The 19,889-nt window shown below is 40.4% G+C and overlaps 1 protein-coding gene across 3 annotated transcripts in view; it reads right to left on the bottom strand.

Moving 5' to 3' along the window:
- The window catches only part of TGFBR2 (transforming growth factor beta receptor 2), a 60,542-nt gene that overhangs the window by 31,527 nt on the left and 9,126 nt on the right, over positions 1 to 19,889 (bottom strand). For all 3 annotated transcript variants that reach the window (XM_035316519.1, XM_035316518.1, XM_035316520.1), the window contains one exon: positions 1,470 to 1,641. In XM_035316519.1, coding sequence (XP_035172410.1) covers positions 1,470 to 1,641 — 172 coding nt within the window. The remainder of the gene's footprint in view (positions 1 to 1,469; positions 1,642 to 19,889) is intronic.

Raw genomic sequence — 19,889 nt, 5'->3', positions numbered from 1 at the left:
GCTCCACACTGGGGCATTTGTACAATGGCACAGCTATTCCTGTATCGTATTACCACTAAGCCCCAATGAACGCCTTTGAAAATCTCACCCAAAATTATTCAAGCTAATGCTCAATGAACTGCGGTGAACTTCAAAACATACTTTTGGTTTTTGTGGTCACTGTGCAGGCAGTAAAAATCTGTGGGAAATTATGATAAAAACTGAATTATTTCCTCAAAATCTGAGGAATTTCTAATGGGTCAGACTTTTTTATTTTGTTCCTGAGGCCTGCAATCAGCACAATTTCTGAACTGAAGGAGTTACTCACAGAATGTTTTTTGTAAAAACAAAACAAAACTGGTGCAAGCCAGAGTGACCTCACTGTCAGGGAAATATTTACAGCTGATAATCTGGCCCAGATTCCTGTATTTTGTCTTGGTCCATAGATTTTATTTCATGGACAGAAGACTTAGAGGCAAATAGTACTTCAAATGTAACTACCAACCCATGTGTCTTTTGGATAAATTGGCATGTAAAAGTCAAAGTGTATCTTCAGTTGCACTACAGTCACTTTGTATGGCAATAAAAGACAATGAATACATACTCGAGGAGCACAGGACAAATATGGAACAGCATATTGGACTGATTCTGAATTTCAAGTGTCCATGTCCAATTACGCTGAACATCTCTTCAAGTCAATAGACATAACTACTACCTCAATAAATTAATTAATCATGCCTTTCTGTAAGTGGTTCTAATCATGCTTCTAAATCAGCAGCAGTGTTGCAAATACTTGGTTCAGTTTCTTTTGTCCACTTACGAACTCATTAAGAGTGTTTCTGGTTTTCTTTCTTGCCATTTATGGAAGGTAACCCCCCATTTTTTAGAGAGTAATGCAAGTTTAGTCAACAAATTCTACAAAAAATATTACATTAAGTATTTGCACATACTCCAGATTTCTTTAAACTTAGACATACACTGTATAAAAAGTGAAACACACCAGAGACAATGTATACACAGAGGATTTTTTTCCAATTAAGAGAAAGCATTTCTACCTATAAGGGGTAAATAAGGCTACTATGATACGTGTATATAGCCTAGTTCAGTGTGAAATCTGAGAGAATTGTTTTTCTTCAGCTAATGCCACCACAGTCTTCTCTGTGTCTCAGACCTGTTTCTACTCTTGAGTGCTGTGGATAGATACAGCTCAACGGTTTGAGCAAAAACATGCCTCTTTTCCAATAACAGCACATGTTGGAACAGAAACGCTTCCAAATAAATAAATAAATCCCCAGAACATTTCATATCAGCATTGTTGTTAACCTCAAGCAACTCTCAGCATGCTGAGCACAGATACGAGTTGGAAGCGAGAGAGCCGAGCCCAGTGAAATAGCTGGGAGATTCTGAGTATCAGAGCAATTGAGGAAAGTACTAAGTAATGATGAATGAGGCTGTGCTCCCTTCCCCACCTGTATGAAGAAATAACTTACCATACAGCGGCACAGACTTCATTATTCCTCTCACAGATAGAAGTGATGTTGCAGTTGCTCTTGCACTGATATTGGTTTGAGCAGGTTGTTACTTTAATGTCACAAAATTTGCATAGTTTGGGCAATTGCAGTCCATTTTCCTTATTTCTGTCTATAGGTGACATAGTTTCAGCTTAAGGGAGAGAAAAAAAGAGAAGGAAACTTAATAATGATGGATTATCAGATTCTGTTATTGCTCATTACGAAGATAAGGTTTTCATCAGCAGCAAACATTCCCTCATACTTTAAATTAGAAAAATCTCTGATCTTGTGCAACTACCAATTTTCTTTGCAACAGCACAAGTGCCATACTGTCAAGACCAGGTTAATCAAAGTGAATTTGAAATGTGAAGTCAAATTCTACTGACTTCAGGGGGTGCAAAAGTTTCTTTGTAATTTGCAGAATCAAGCTTATTCTGAGCCCAGTTTGTCCTGAAAGAACTACTCTGCAGCCATCCATTTGCATTATTCATAGGCAGAATATCTGTCCCTTATGTGCAATATATCGTATCACAGTCTGTTTGCTAAAGTAACTGTGGGAACCATGGTGGGTTTGCACCCTAGGTGGGTGACATCATTATGACATGGCTCTTGATGGATTTTGCAAGTCTGTCTTCACTAACCTGAGACATCACCTGGCTGTCACCCCTAATCTGATTACTGTTCACAAAGAAGAAACACAGAACTGGAACTGACTGTCATCCTAAATTAGATGGTCTGCCAGAGGTTATGGGTGAAACTCAAGCTGGAAATGCAACAGCATATCTATGCAGCTTGTGTAATCTGCTGCTGGAGCCTTTCTGGGCTAACTCCAGGGGACTTAACTCAAGCTAACTTGCAATGACAGCCTCTGTTGTAGAATTGTACAGTGACCCAAAAGCTACATTTCTTTGCTCAAGCATTGAAGAGTTTCTTGTTTACTGGTCATGAACGAGTCTTAGCACTCTCCATCTGCTTCAGTGTAGTAGCAGTAAAGGAAGAGATGTTATTTATCCCAGCATTATGAATTTCAGGAAACTTATTTTTAGTTCAAAAGCTATTTTGAAAAGCCAGTGTGACTACAAGGAACAGAAAATGCCAACATAAACTTTTTTTCTGATGCTAAAATGAATATGCAACTTTATCTGAAGTGGAGTAGACTATCTAAAACAGTTTCAGTCTGACTCACTTTGTAATATATTTGGAAAAATAGGTTGAACCACTTTAAGGAGATTCTAGGCTTCATTTAGCACAGCCCTTCTCTTATAGCCACCTGTGTGCTAAAACCATGTTCATATTGCTGTCTGTGGCCAAATGTTGCTAGTCAACCAATAATAGGCAACCAGGGATTTGTAATTTCTCCCTCTCTCCTCCATTAACTGAGAAATCATTTTTTTTCCTTCTAGAACTTCACTATTTACTGCCATTAGAATGTTTTATAACAGGAATTAAATATACATACTTTTTCCAGAAGGAAATAAAAAGGCCTCTTGCTAACATTTCCAATAGATTTCTGAGCCATTGTGAAGGACTGAGAGCAAAGTCTTCCCTCCTTACCCAAACCACACATTCTTCTTCTCATGACTAGCATGCTCTTGTACTGACCTAAGGTCTCTCATCTTACTTGCCTTCGTAATCAGTAGTAAAATGCCCTATGATTTTAATGGTATAGAAGAAGCTCCTCCACAGAGATAAGGGTTATGACAAGCTCTCTGGGAGCATTTACTGAGATGGAGAATGCTGGCAGCATGTCACAGGCTGGCTGAATTTTAAGCCTGAGGTAAACATTTCTTGTCCTTCGTTATTTGTGTTGCAACAACTCCCCAAAGCTATGCAGAAGAACAAAGCCCCATTGAAGTAGGTGTGGTAGGGATTCTAAAGGTCTTGGATACAGTGCTCTATAAAATATGTATTAATGTAGTCATCATTTTGGTAAACTGTTCCTCTCTTTGGGATGATACCTCTTATTTACCAAATGTTGAAGAGAAACTAATAGCTGTATTAACTTTTCTAGGTTACAGCAGCGATCAAAGCACCCTGACAACGCGGGACTGTCCCTCTACCCAGTAAAAACCCAATCTATGTTTCTAAGGCCTTGGATGAGCAATACAGAGAAATATTAAGGAGGCACTGCTTTTACAGATGAGCCACAGAGATTAAGTGACTCAGCCAAGTTCACACAGGAAACCTATAGCAGGGTGCTGGGCCTGTGGCTCCTGTGTTGCCACCACACAACTGAGCAGCACAAGGAAAAGACATCTACTGCTCAAACTGCAAATACTCAGCTGCATCTACAGGGCTTTCAGCTCTGAGTTCACAAGACTTCGCCTTTCACATGGCCGATGTATCATGAAGGATGCCTAGGCCGCAGACACAACCCAGTCGTCTCAACGCCACAGCCAAAGGCCACATGACAGCAAGTCCTTAGGTAAACTGGTCCAAGCACATTGTGTTTGATGAGGGACGAGGTAATTTCTGTGCTGTCCCCACCCACGCCAGGTTCTGCCAAGTCTCACCCTCCGGAACAAACAGATGGAAATATGTTTGGACCTCTTCCAAGGAGAGATCTCCAAACCAAGCAACTTGATTAAAAATAATAATAATAAAATAAAAGTGCTAGCTGGAAAGCAGTAATCACCTGCAAGTTCACAAACACAAAGTTTCTAAGTTAGAGCAATAGGTTTTAATTCAATTACCAGTAAAAGGCTCAGTAGTTAGTGACAGTTAATTTCTGAACGTGCTAAATTAATGGGAAAAGGTAATAGGGTTTCAGGATTTCCAGAACTAACTGGACTTGAATTTTCTCCCAGGAATACTTGTAATAGTGACTGACAATGCAGTGCCTCTGTTTTCATTCCCCTGGCAGTTCAAGGTATTGGATAAGTTGTCCAGGTGCACAAACGTTCTTCCACACTTCAGCGTCTGATTTGAAGTGAGACTGCAATTTATGCTCCCTAATACTGTCACATTGCCATAGCAGGTGCTGGTGTGTTGTTCATTACTGCAGCTGAGCCTTGCTCACTCTGACAGCACATCTAGTTCCAAACTAAATGGGTTAAAACCAAGTTTGACTTTCCCCTATCAGACTGATGCTGAAATCAACCCCCGCAAACATCCTGTGTTGATATCTGGAGCCATATGTGAACCTCAGCATCAATTTCTTCTGATTACAGCCTGCAACCAGACTTTGAGGACTTAGAAATCCAAGAAGGACTAGTCTGCTTCCAAGTCATATAAATTCAGACCTGTCTCCAATCAATGGTCTCTGGCATGGAGAATGAAAGGTTGGTATGGCTCTTCCCCAGAAAAGCGTATTCATTCATTCGTTTCCTGATGGGCCCACAAGCAAAGATTGTTTCATGACCATCAAGACTGCTCCACTTCTGGAAGTTAATTGAATGTTAATTTGGTAGTTAACTTAAACCTCTAAAACTGGTTCACTACCCTGTTGCCTACTTCATGCCACACAAGCCAACTCCTCAAGGTTTTATCCCGTTCAGACATTACATGAACACTGTGGACAGAAGCAACCTTTCATTTTCCTTTAAAAAACAAACAAACCTCTGTGGATATAATGGGACAGTCAACAGAAAAAAAAAACACACAGATTTGCACATCTGAAGGACGATGTCCTAAAATATGTGCTTGCTTCTTAAAGCGTGAGTTTTGTCATCTACTCTCTAATGTTAGTTTTCTTATTTTTACTTTTGCAGGAAAACTAATTCTAGCTTTTCTTGCTTCTCTGGCCACAAAGAGGACTCAAAAAAGACAGTGTTTCTTGTCTATGAATCTTCCAGCTGACCAGTTGACCATAGATCAGTCATTGTGGTTAAAATGCACAGTACATGCAAGCCAATACCTGGGCTGGACATTATGGAAGAGACGCTAGAGCAGCCACATAGGAAAGATCAACTCCATGGCTTCTGATGGAGCCAGGTTTGTGGACAATACTTTTACTCTATGGTTCACCCTTTTTTTTTTTTATCACTTCTCAAGACCTTATAAACTGTATGACCACAACCAAAGTCTATTGACTGTCTTGAAGTTGTTTGCTTTGTATCTGTTTTTTGTAGATGCGTAACTTTCATTGAGACCTCAGTCTATAGTTTACATTCTTCTCATTTTTCTTTTAATATTGTTACAGGCCCCTCCAAAGCCAATAACATTTAAATAAAGCCCAAAACAACATGCTATCTTTTGGGGAATATCTACACTGGAAAAAAATATTTAGTTCTTAGGTTGCATTTCAGAAATAACAGACAATTTCTCTCATTTCTATCTTGTAAAATACAATTACTGCATTTCTCTTCTCTCATTCAATGCCTTTGGCACATGTATACAAATAAGATAGCACTGCTGAGCAGATAGATCTCATTCCTTTAAAAAAATTGCTGAGGGAGATGCTGGGATGAGAACTCAGCTGCTGTGAAATAATTCCACCTTATGGGAGAGGATTGAATTCAAGATTTTACTCCACTACATCATGGAAATTTGCAATGAGGAGGATGCCTTTATCAGGAAGACAAAAAGAAACTTTTCCTTGTTCCCCCAAAGAGCACAGCTTTTTGGCCTCATGACTCAATGGCTAAATAGTACAGTAGCAACTTTGAAGAAAATCTGAACTGTATTACCTTCTCATCTAACACAGAGACACTACGTTTTGCTAGAAACAGTACCACACACAGCATGTTTTCTGTTTTGCCAACCCCCCTCCAGCACATGATCTATAACTTTAGCAGAACTTCAGTACTGACAGAAACACCACCAGCATCATGAAAATGAAGTGGTGCTGCAAAAACATTCTTTGCCTTCCAAAAATGCCTTCTAAGTATTGATGATTCAACTGCAGGAGGGAGGGCTGGGTCAAGGGAAAGGAGAGATCTGAGCTTTGTTTTTAAGACTTGGAAATATCCTGGTATCTATTCTTAATTGTACTGGTTATATACAGTGCATTAATACAAGAAAGGAAAGACGGCATCATAATCAACCCTAAGGATTCAAAAACCACGAGTCACAAAATCACAAGATTAGCCAGAGAGATTGTAGAAATAAAAGAACAACTGCTGGGTTCTCCTTTATTTACCATTGCTGTCTGGAATCTCAGAGTGCATTTGAGTAATGTTTTGAAACTTTGACCAGAAGCAGAAGGATTGGAAACTTACCAACTTAGAAAATCAAAAGCTAAGAAAATAAAAACACTGGAATCCAGGAGCTTGATATTCAAGAAAATTATTGGCTATCATACTACTCACAATAAAAATCACAAGATTTGGCAATGCTGCAGATCACCTAGGAACTCCCATAGCAACACCTTCAGGGATAACACTGTGAGACATGTATTTTCAGATTTTCAATTACAGCTGACACTTCTAAACTTAATGCCATCACGAGTTGAACCGGAGTACCACTCTCTGACACGCACTCCCACGCACATTGTTCCTGGTGTCTTGGACCATGCTATGGGCTGCAGTCCTTTATCTCAACTATGATTTAACCCAGTGGGACTGGCATGGGCACAGGGCTTTTGTGACTGTTTCTATTAAGATTAATAGCAATGATGATAAGCATGCTAAGACAGCTTCCTTAAAGCCAAATATCAGCTATCTTCTACATACAATTAAAATATGTCAGAGGAAAGCAGGCTCCAGAAATGTTTAGCTCAGCATATCTAACTCTCACTGTTGCAAGACTCAGAAAACCATGTTCCTAGAGAGTTATTTGAAGATTTTTTCTGCTTTGACTCGCATCACATATAGTCACAAATCACTGATGTCACCATGGTCTGGCCCTAGCAACTCACTCCCTTCTGTCCTCCAGAAGGTATTTCACCTCTTGGCTTTCCTTTTGATCTTCAGACTTCTGGCCTAGTACAGCAGCTGCCTTAGTTGATATCTAAAGGCATGCCTTTGTGCAGTATATGTACTTCTGTTTGCAAAGTGGTTGGGACCATGGTTTTGCTTTCCTGTCTGATCCAATCTGGGGCTCTACAAAGAACAAAGACTAAAATAACTTCCTTTTTGTGAACATCCCTTTTTTGTGAAGTACTTGGAGGAGATACTTATCATGGCTTTTCCCTATCATATAATGTGTCTTGGCTGTCATATGAAAAAAAAAAAAAAAAAAGCAAGTTATGCCAATCAGATGGCAACAATGCAATTGTTAATGCAGAGATACACATTCATCCCACAGTCCTGTAACCCATCCTATTACAAAGCAGCCGCTATGAGATGGGGAAAAGACCGGCCAGGTAGGGCCCACAGCCTTCCAATTGTTTATGTGGGCTACAGCCTGCTCTTCGGCCATGCCTGAGAAGTCTGCTAGGAAAGACGACACTGTGAACTGTTCTGATGAGCCAGACCTAGCCAGAAGTAGTGTGGCCAACCCTGTTCAATGAAGGAAGGCCAAAGCAGAACTGGTTCACTGTGAGAAGGCCACTGGGTGGACTGCACTGAAACATGGAAACCGCTATTTCTAACCCACAGACAGGGAAGGCATCTGCAGAGGGAGAAGACAAAAGGAAAAGGAGCAGGAGTTAGAAAACTTCATTTAACTCACCTCTGCAGTGGCAGTACCTGGCTTTTAGCAGCATGTGGAACTGGCAAAACTTTGCTTTAGGGATTGCTTCAGGCACTGACACAGAAACACAATCAAATCTGGCAGGAGTGAAGGAGGAGGGGGGCACAACAGGAGAAAATAAGGGAGGGAGCAGAACATTAAGCTGGAGACCTTCAGGATAAAAATCATTCCTGTATTTAAAACATGAAAATAATGCTATTTTTATCCCCTACTTCCAGAATGAGCAAACACTGGCAGTTTTAATCATGGGCTTGGCTCTTCTCACTTGCACAGGGCATGGCAGTGAGCTGCCTGCCTCAAACATGCATGCCTAAGAACTGAGCTAGCTGTCTTCAGTGAAATTACTGCTGACTGACATTAGTGCAGGTGTGAGGAGACTCAAGCTCAGCACATACAATGAAATGTGAACATATTCTGAAAACAGGCAATAAAAATAACATTGTTGTGATGCTTCAGATAATGAGTTTTCACCTGCAGATTTTTAACTTGCTGCTGTCTTCCACATTTGCTGGCCACTGTTTAGCACTCCGTGGTAGCCCATGGAAGGCGGAACAAATGAATACTGTCTCCAGGCAAAAAGGCTGAAAAAAGATCTAAATGATGGCTTCCCATAGGGCACTCAAAGGGATGTTTCATCTTCTCTTGACTTTAACCCGCAGCCTCCCTAACACAGCCAGTAAACAGCACACAGCATTGAAGAACTGTATGTGATATAACATGAAGATCAATTTATTCAGCTATGACTACAGGGTTTATTTTTTTTTCTGCATAATGCATTAAATTTGGAATTTACTGGAAGCTGTTGGTGGTGGTTAACTCCTTCTGTGACTTCAGATATACAGTGACTATCTAGTACAGCAATGCTCATCTGAATCATGAGATTAGGAAAAACAGCCTTCCTGCTTTGTTGTAATAAGCATGATTCATGGCTTAGGACTGACATTAGCATAGCTAAATCTGACCTGTTCATTAAAAAGCATATCTTGCAACTTCACCTACTTTGGCGCTATATTTGCACAGTAAAAACTGCCACTACTTCATTTGAAACAGGGCTGAAAGAGCATAAACACTTCAGTTTCATACAAATATTTTTCCAACTTAGATGCTCTGAAAATAGACAGCAATCATTCAGGTATTAAGTAGTTCTTTCTGTGATACATAAGGAAGGAAAGATTTTTCATGACCAAAGAGCTTGTGGGGCAAATCCCTAAACATTTAAAACAATTAAGAACACTTCTGGCTCAGAAAAACATGAATGCACCTCTGCTCTCGACTACAGGTCCTCAGCAGAACAAAAGCATGCCACTGAATCTAAGTAGGTTGAAAGCAGTTTCTGAACCCGTCCTACCTCTCTCTTCAGCTATTAAGAAGCCTGTTTATAGAAACATGCTTCTCCCCACTCCTGCCCCCTCAACAGTCACACCACCACCACCAACCTACTTGAAAATATAATTGGGTTTTTCATTCTTCATAATGGCTTTGGGGAAGGTGAATCACTTGTCTTGAAAAAGGCATATATTCCCTCCAAAAGCTTAGTTTGTATTTCTTCCCTTTCTCTCTTTTACTACAGGAGACATGAGAAATGGCCGCTTTAAAGTCATTCAACTCTATTTTCAAGGACCTATTTATTAAACTTCCAGTATCCAACAGGGAAACTCAGAAGTCCACCCAGTACAAGCATTTAGGATATTTTCCAGTGTTATTGCCAAGCCACCTCTATTACCCATTAAATATTTTATAGAAACAGATCCTAGCCCTTCAGTTTATTTGTAAGCCTACTGCATGTGCTGAGTGCCACATACAAACCAAAAAATCCATGAGTTCACAAAAAAATGAATCATATTCTTAAGGTATCAACACTGCTTACCTAAAGTCATAACCTCATTACTAGCAGTACTAAGTGTCCAGCTTGTGATAGCTACTTAGTGAAAAGACAAATCTTCACTGTCTTCTTTTTAGGAGCATCCTCACTGAACAGGCTACAAGTGAGAGAAAGGTGGAGAGGTTTTGAAGGGTATGACATGGGGCATCTTCTGCTCAACCTTTGGCTGGCAGAACACATTAGTCTTTGGTTGGGGTGAAGAGGCTAACCTTATGAATGTTGTGACTAAGAAGCTTCCTGACATACTGTATTGCCAGACCCTGTCTTCTTTCCCATGGCAAATTGAAGTTGTGGCACCTGTGATGACAGCACATGGCACAGTCCTCCTTCTCCCTCACGCAGACAACTGCTTTGTCTGCTCACCGCTGCGGTACTAGAGCAGGCAGCCCTCAGCTCCCACAGAACAATGCAGAAACAAAGCTGCACAGAAATCAAAAATAGTAACATTTGCTCAGTCAGACACTCACAACTGACACTCCTACAACGCTTTACTCATATTTAGCGTGTGGCTTTGTCATGCTTAACTTTCCAAATAGCTTCAAGTAACAAAGTGCAGCCTGGTATCCACACATCATCATATCAGTTTAACTGATCAAATTAAAAAGGTGGAGGTTTTACATTTTTCTCTGTGGACCTTCAGATCATTCGGTTGATTTATCAAACCAGTGTCAGAATTAAGAATTATCACACACAAAGTTGCTGTGGTTTATTTACTCAGTTACTTTTAAATCAACCATAAAATTCAAGAGGTGTGAAATCTGTACGTACAAAAATCTTTCATAGTGTTACCTGACTACCTGCAGCATTTTTGGCAGGAATGTGGAAGGTTAGGTAGGTGGCCGAAAATCATCTCCTTCAAACACAAAATGGTAATGGCTTAAAGACTGACCTCTACACTGGCAGCAAGCAGCAACTCACATTGCAAAAAGCCAGATCTTTTCTAAAGGACCTCCTAAAACCACAGTTGACTCCTGCTGAAGTTAAACTCTTGCTACATATAGACTCTTGCTAAATGTATGGACTCTAGTGTATTTGAAAGAGTAGATTAAGACAACTAAAATGCACAGGAAACTGTAAAAAAAAATATTTTTACAACAGCTGCTGTACCTTATGAAGGGTCAGCACAGACCAGCAGATGTTTATTAACACTGCTTATTCACTCAAGAGACTGGCAAGCTCTTGCAAACCCTCTCTGGGCTGAGAGAAGGATGTCCAGGAAAGGTCATGACATATTTTAGTTTGGGGGGAGAGTTTTATTTTTATTTATTTTAAAGTAGAGAAAATTAAGCATAAACATTAAGACTGTGACAAATCACACAAAACAGGAAATTCAAAGTTATGTCTCACTCCCCCATGCTTCCTTTGATACTAGTAGTTTGCTTGGAATCAGAAGAAGTATTGCTCCTGTGCTTGCCATTTCATGCATTTATTTTTCATTTTGTTTTTAATAATAGCCCCTTAAAACTACTAACACACTTTCTGGACAGTTTTTGGAAGGCATTAGGCCATCCCCATCTTTCCTGCATATGCCGCATTTAACGATCAAAAGCAGTCACTGCAGTTTGAGCCACACGCTCCACAGCAGTTTCTGAGGGTCAGGGCCCTTCTGAAAGGCTCCTGCCACATGCAGTTTTCCAGAGCCCTCATAGATCACTCCTTTGGGAATCCCGCTTCACACTCACACACCATTTCTGACATCTTATTTTTAGTGCCATTCCTTTTTTTATGCGAGGAAACGCATATTTTGAGAACAACAATTGCCTGCCTTTTGGAGAAGTTCTCAGACCATTTTAAGAAAAGTGACTAATTTGTTTCTTAAGCATTGTGAACATAAAAGATCTTCTCTTTTCCTTTTCTCTCTGGTGAACCCATACTGAAAATATCTGCACAAACACTCTCAGTTTGCAAAAAACAGTAGTCCTGTTCGCCTCCTCTGGTGAGGTGAGGCAGATTTGCTCCCATCCCTCTTTGAACGTTCTCCTTCCTCACAGACGAACCAGACTGAAGGGCTGATTTGCATTAATACCTTACCAAGCCTCCCTCCCCCTCCAAAAGGCCAGTCTGAAACTAGAACAGTTCTCCAGTCTAGACAGCTCTCTGATCACACAAACACAACAAAGAACATGGTGTGACAAGCAGGAACCCATGGCTAGGGGAATGGGAAACTCTGTATTTCAACAGGGGCACCCAAGCTGATCAGGCCTGACTGCACAGCCCCACAGGTAGGAGTGCACCCAAGGACTCTGCATCCCAGGCTGGGGTCAGGCTGCCACAGTGCCTGGGCCAAGAGGGACATCAGGCTGGCTCCAGTCCGAGTGCAGCCTGCTTTCAAATGCCACCCACGGGATGTCACAGCCCTTCCAGGTGGGGAAGCAAGGTGCCAGCAGTTACTCTTTTCTGCCAGGCACTGTCACTGCTAGGGCAGGTGGGACTTGCCAGGGACTCAACTGCATCGGCTATGATGCTCGCTTCAGGGAGAACTCTAGGGATTGATGCTTATCCCCAGAAATATTTGCAGAGACACCTCAGGATAGGCTCCAACCACTATAGGGGATCCATAGTTCACATCCACTAGGATCATAGTTCAAATCTACCATGAAAGTAGGCAGGAGATTATTTCAACTTTTGAGACACTTATGGTGTCTCGAGTCAATTAACGAGACTTATGTGAGACATTTGAAAAGACAGGTATTGCTCTGCAACTGGTTTGTCAGCAGCATACAGACCTTTCAAATGTCTCTTCCTCCCAGGACGCTGAAGGATTCAGAGCAGTCTTATTATGAAATTACACTGTTTTTAAAGAGAAAGAGCTCTATAAATGGGAAGGGCAGCACTAATGAAGTACTGATATCCTCTATCTGAAGTGAAATGTCTGATCTTGCTGCAGATCTGTAATGTGAACACAGAAACAAAATTCAGCCAAATCACTAAATCTCCGTTTTGTTTCAGGGGAAAGTCTGATGAACATTTACCTGAAACTACCACTAGTCTGGGAGAACTGTCCGTAAACCCAGACAAAGTTTTGCCTGACTTTGAGCTTTTGCTCTGAAACTTTCGCTGAGCTTTAATTCCCATCTCATGATTTCAAAGAGCCTGATTCTGACTGCACTTCCTTTTCTGTTAGCTGAAGATCCTGTGCGCCAAGGAACAAGTAGCCCAGTCAAATGAAGCCAAACCTAAATAATGGATTTAGGTATTTTCAAAAAGAAAAATCAAAAGCAGTCTCAAACTACAATGTTGTAACTGGAACAGGCTGCATCTGTTCAAATTTTGGTTAAAGAGTCACATTCACAAGTAGGAAATGCTTCACAGTTATAAAGCACATGGGGCACAAGTGGCATAAGTAAGCATTAAAAACAGTTTAGATACATTGACATGATCTGGAGTACATAAATTACAGCCCTGCTGTCCAGCGTTGCATTTCCACCATGGCAGAGGAATTCAAACCATAGTTCCTAATCTTTTCCCATACACAGCTCCCTATACAGCCCTCTAACAGGGTCTTCACAACTGCACCTTTTGTGTCACTGCTGGAGCACGTCAAAGTCATGGGTTAGAGGCTGCTTGGTGCCTCTGACCAGGACCTGGGTGTTCTTGAAGCATGATCTAAAGCAACCTAAACAGCTGGGATTGGAAGTGACCGAAAAAAACATTTTCAGCCACAGCACAGCCACAGGCCAACTTAAACAAGCATGTGCTCAGCATGGGGACAATCTCTGTCTCATACTATAGAAAATGGCATGTGTGTACACCTACTGCTACCGAATCAGGCCAGAATTTCTGTATTTTATAACACAACAATAAGTGTGGGGAGAAGCTGTGTACACACAAAGACTCACAGCTGCCCATTCAAAATAAGCATTTAAATGGATTAACCAGACAACTGTGCTTTCAAACCCGCAATCTTTACACAGTTACATGATTCAGAGGGATTTATAAATATTTGTTTTTCCAGATAAAGGCAGGGTATTAGCAGGATTTTTTTTTAAAAGTGCTTTCACTGCCAGTATCCCTCCTTCCCAGCCATAAACAAATAAATATAATAAAAGCAAGGAAACAAAACAAAAACAAGGCTTTACTGAAGGTGCAAAATTTGTAGTTACAGTTTAAGACTTGAGGACTTTGCTTTAAACTTAATATAAAATGACAATTTACTAATGTAGAGTGCAGCCCACCTCTCTCTCTCTCTCTCTTTTTTTTTTTTTTTTTTTAAGCTTTTTGAAGACCTCTATAATTCAGAAATATTTGGGAGAGATGGAATTCAAGTTAAGGCACATCTCCCAACCAAAGGATGCTCCTGCTATGGTCCTAGTTTACAATATCATCCATGCATTCTGATAAAACAGAATCCTGAATCCTGTGCAATTTCTTTCTCTAGACACGAGCATCACCCATCCTGGTCTACTTGAAAAACAGTTTCCAAATAAGAAGTCTCATTTAACAAATCCACATCCTTTGCACACACAGAGACTTCTCTGTCAGTCACTGATGGGCAAACATGTTTATGCAGAAGCTCTGTTCAGAGCTCCTTTTTGCTGTAAGGAGCCATTTTCCTCCAGGAAAATGTTTATGAACCATTCTGTCCTCACACAGCAAGATTTGAATGACAGATTTGGGAAAACAGTATGAAAAAGAAATTACTCTCTTTCATAATCCATCAGCTCAGCTAAAATAGTAAATCAGAGGAAAGTTAGACTCAAATGTAATCCCTTGGGAGTAGAATCACTCTGAATGGATTTGGGAAAAAAAAACACACACATCCTTCTCATATGCAGTAGCTTGGATGGTTATATTTGTCTCTGTCAAGTTACACGCAAAGAATCAGAATAACACGATTTAATACCCTGGGGATATGTTCTCTTGATAGATGCATCTAACTTCCACAACCATTAATGGGAATTATATACTGAGTATTGAGAAAAGAGCACGTGCATAAAAATACACTTTTAATGACATCCAACCTTAGGAAAACTTTCTTTTGTTGTCTGCTTTCACAGAAATCCTACTGCTGCTACATGCTGTTACAGAGTTATCAGATTTTTTGGTAAAGAAGTATCTCTACCAGCAAAGCAGCATCTCCTTTTTCTGCGGAGGGTAAATTTGCTAGCACATCCCTCAGGTATTAACTGTTCCTTTTAATGCTGTTGCAAATGACTCCCTTCAGTTACCTTTGGGACTGTGACTCAGCAGCTGGCAATACCATCCTGCTGAAATAAGGGAAAGAGTAAGTCAGCTCCTCCATTTCTGTTTGAGGCTGAAATTTTACTGGTCTTAAAGCAAAATAAAAACCATAGGTGAACCCTACCCATTGTGAAATAGTAAGGTGTTTCACCCATAAATACATCCCTTGAAAGTTCACTGAAAGGTCCTTATCGTTGCCATTATTTCTAAACCACAAGTGTGAGTAAATCATTAAGTTTACTATAAAACTGAATATTTTTACAAGTCTCTTCTGTATGTGTGCATAGTCCAGCCCATAAGCCCTCACATTAAAAAAAAAAAAAAAAAAAAAAGCAGTAGACACTCAAAAATCTGCATGTAGGAATACAGCAATTCTCACTACGTACAACACAACATTACCCACTGTTTGCTGCAGCCAGGGCCCATAAGGGTTGGCATTGTGGCGTATGGTAAGGACATTCCTCCCTTAGACACAGCTCAGTAGTAAGGAACTTGCCAGTCTAAAATGTTTAGTCTACCTGCCTGAAGATGTGTGAGGGACTGCAGACTCTTCTTTGTTTATGATGAGCCAGAATAAAATTGTAAATAAACTCAGAATGTGAAGTGTACACATGGAGTTGTATTTCTATGATTTTCCCCTCCCAGCTGCTATTGATAGGGCCATTGTTTCCAAAACCCCTCTATGTCAGGTCCTCAAGCTACAGCCTATGTCATTCTCAAGAGCGCAATCTTTCAGCAGCACTCCAAGACAGCATACGTGCTTGCAAGTGGTCCTGTTTAGAAGAAACATTATAAAGAGGAAAGCAATTTAAATGTCTGCAAAACAATGACTTCTGTTGAAGGAATTGTTTCAGGGAGAAAGATAGGAAGAGAGAAGACAAACACAAGACCAAGTGCACCAAGCAGCAGCTCAGAAGCAAATCTTCCACTGTCTCTTAATTTTCATCCAAGTGCCTCACAATTTCATCCAATTGCCTCAAAATTTCTTCTAACAACTGAGAACTACAAAAAGCAAAATACAGTGATACTTCATAAACTTCTAAATGGTGCAGTTCGTTTCTGGCAACAGAAACAAACTTTTCTCATTCTGCTCCCACAAGACAGAAGATGTTTGCTGTCACATGCATGAGTTGAATTTAATAGGTCAGGATCTTCAGCAGATGCTAATCTATGATTTGAGTGCTGTTATGTCAAATTATACTAGCTGATGTTTAACAGTTTTGAGTCACTAAATGTTTCTGGATATTGGTCAGAGCAGATAATCATCCTTTATCAGGAGGGAACTCACTCAACTACAGAAATCAGTAATCGTCTGCAGGATGTCTAAGGGTTCTTATGAAATGCCTTGATCATTTTAATCAAATGCCAAGTGGATTAATAATTTTGTCAGGAAAATACTATTTCAACAACTGCCATTGAGAAAGCTGTGCATAACATAACCATAGTAGCTGAACTGCTCAGCATCCCTTTAAACGTCACAAGCAAGTTGTGGGCTTTGTTATGGTTTCTGGTGTAGCTGTTCAGTGATGTGGGCATCTCATTCTCTAAAGCTGTCGCTTTGGCATTTTTTACAAATACTACACTCATGCAGAACAAACTACATTTTCCAAAGTGTTCTCACAAAACAGAACAATTCCAAGCTTTCCAAACAAAATAACATCTTAATATATACCAGAGGGAAGTGCTCTGTACGAATTGAGACATTTTTTAAATTCCTTGGATGCAAAATTTTATAACTCATGCATATTTGAAATATCCTTCCACTGGGTTAGTTAGCTGAGTGCCTTAACTGTTTGTTACTTCTGGAGATGCTAATACTAATTCTGAAAAAGATCAAGTGAAAACAGACTGGTTGGTGGTTACCAACTGTATCACAGACTTTTAGGTTATAGGACCTTTATGTCAGAAAGTGCTGGGATGATTTTCCCACTCCAGCCTTCTCTAAGTGAAATCATCCCACTCAGCTACTTTTGCATCAAGTCCTAACTTCTGTGGGTATATCTAAAAAGCAAAACCCTGCCTCGACATAGTGATTCACATTGGGAAGTCCATTACATCCCCTGACAGGGCTCTATTAATGTAATTATCCTCTTTGTTAAAAATACACTCCCTACTTTTGGAGTGATTTAGTTCACCTAGAATTTCCATTTGTTGGAATGGGTGCTTGTTTACATTCATAATCTCATCTCCCTGAAGAGTAAAAAAAAAAGTTAGCCCTGCTTAACACTTTTATTTCTATCAGTAACTGTGAGTAAACTTCTCACAGTTTACCATTCTGACAGAGCAAATTTAGCTAGGCTGCACCACCTTACATTTGCCTTGAGGCAAATGCTCCCAGTTCCTGGTGTGTATGGGTTTGTTATCTTACTAAGGCATGGCAAACTGCCTGCATATATGACCAAATCTGTATCCAGCCATAGAATAGCAGACCTGTGTACTATTCCTAATTCTTTTGTTCTTCTTATGTCCAAAACCACAAGTCTGTCATTTTCAAAAGCCAGGCAAGCATAACATTAAATTCACACCTAAAAATGTTAACAAGGCAGTATGGTTCCCTGATCAAACAATACCACCTCCTTCCTAAGCCACTGCGGGCCTAAAGACAATTGAGTGGAAATTACTGTTCTCTGCAAACCTATCTACACCTGTGTTTCAAAAACACAAAACGGAAACTTAAAACAAAATCCACCTTTTAAAATAAAAGGTGATGAATGTATCAGTAGCGTAACTACCCATACTAAGCAACAGCTTGGAAAGGCAGGTGTCAGTGTTTTCTATTTCTAGGTGTGTGGTTATGATAGTGGTAAGCATGCCTTGTCATTAACTTCCAAGGGTAAGATACTTCAAATAATTAGTGGTTTGCTTCTAGCATTTGCTACCCACCTCCAACCATGAGAAGGCCAATACGTTTCTGACTTCAACCCACTAGTAGGTATGTGTTTGACAATCTCACTACGTGTCACCAGAGCACCAGCCAAGTCAGAGGAAGTGCAAGTTGGCTGAAGTATGAATAATATTTATGTAGACAACTGGGGGAAGAGTTAGGCCTTAAATAGTCAAACCAAACCTTGTGCCCTCACCATTCCCTGGCAGCTGCTAACACACAGTTTCTTAAGCAAAGAAAAATGGGGAAAAGGGGGAAGAGCAAATAGGATCTTATTGAAGTTGGCAGGGTATTTGAGGCTGACAAGGATTCCTGGATGCTCTGAGGATTATCGACCAGAATTTCTGTTGAGAAAAACAGTGGTTATGACTCTCTTTGAACTTAAATTTCCCAATCACAATAGACCAGTGTTGAAACCACCTCTGTTCATTTCCCACAACTTCTATAATTGTCTATAGAAACCATAATTGACACATCAATGCATTTATTTGTTCATAGATGTTAAGCAGAACTAGTTCAAACTGTGGAAATTCTAATACAAATAACTGTACTGAAGTTTAACGGTTGCATAAGAATACAATGGATGAAATCCTGGGTAGCTGGAGATCTGGGTTTGGGTCTCCAGAGACTAAGTGAGACTGAGCCCTGGTTTCTCGCTTCCTAGCTCACTGCTTTAACTAAAGGTCAAGATGCAAAAACTGTGTTCAGTTACAAGTCACCGTCAAGTCTTACCTTCTCCTCCCATGTAAAAGAAGGAGCCTCTAAGTCACTCCTACACACAGAAGCAGCTTTCATACCTACATCACATACTTTGAAATCTTCCTTCTAGTATCAAACACCTAGCTTTAAAACAATGCAAAATTTACCCATGTCTGGGTACTCATCCTAAATCTCAAGTTGCTAGATCTCCATGATTTAATTTGAATTACTTTTACATCTTCCCTTCTGCACATTAAAGGCAGGGGACATGTACGCATGGGAAGCTCTAGGCTGCTGCTTGTCGCATTCCTAGTGCCAGCGTGGCTTCAGGGAGGAGTAGGAACAGCAAAGCCCTCAACCAGGCAGAAATTTCAAGGCAAAAGTATAAAATGTGAGAGGTAAGCAATGTGTGAGAAGGATTTGAAGGAAAAAGAAGAACAACGATGAAGAAACCCTTTTTGATTGTGTTCCCTTTTCCAGAAGAGTTCACCAATATTTTTCCTCTTTTTATCATCCACAGGCAAAAAGGGAGCAGGTATGGCTTTAGTTACAACCAGACAATGTGGTGTTGCTGTTTACACGCAAACCTGGGCTACGCCAGCTTTGTAAGACTGATGGCCTGGCATTGTACATACCAGATGAGAATAGTACAATGCAATAAAAGCATCAGATTCCCAGATTTTTTACTTAAGACATTCCCTTGTGGTAAAGTTGGGCAAAGAAATGGAAGAACAGACTGAGGGAAAGGGGGTATTCAATAGCCAAGAAGCACGTATTTGCTGACCTAGTTATTTTGTGAAAGCTTCAATAAAGGGGCTTACGAAGTCATGACTATTACATGGTCCTCTCTGATCTTTTCATGGGGATGAGAAACGGTTGTTTACAGTTTAGGAAAAAAAAAGGTTCTGTATGTAAAGTCTCTCTTTGTTGTGCTATGAACTCCCTGGAGAGAATATCAGTCACCCTGCAGGGGCTGGAATAATGAATGAATCCATCAGGGAACAGGCTTTCTTCTCCTCTGACATGCTTCAGGGGACCACACGCACACACAACCCTTTCTCTGCAGAGTGCTGCCTCTACAGCCCTGACCAGTCTCAGCCAGCAAGGATCTTTCCTCTATCCAAGGAGCTTAGATACTCTCAAGCTGAGGAGTGGCATGACCGTGGACCTCCTGCTTTCT

Source organism: Oxyura jamaicensis, chromosome 2 (genome assembly GCF_011077185.1).
Source record: "Oxyura jamaicensis isolate SHBP4307 breed ruddy duck chromosome 2, BPBGC_Ojam_1.0, whole genome shotgun sequence".
NCBI lineage: Eukaryota > Metazoa > Chordata > Aves > Anseriformes > Anatidae > Oxyura > Oxyura jamaicensis.
Note: the sequence above shows the minus strand (reverse complement) of the source record. Positions and strands in the feature narration are given on the sequence as shown.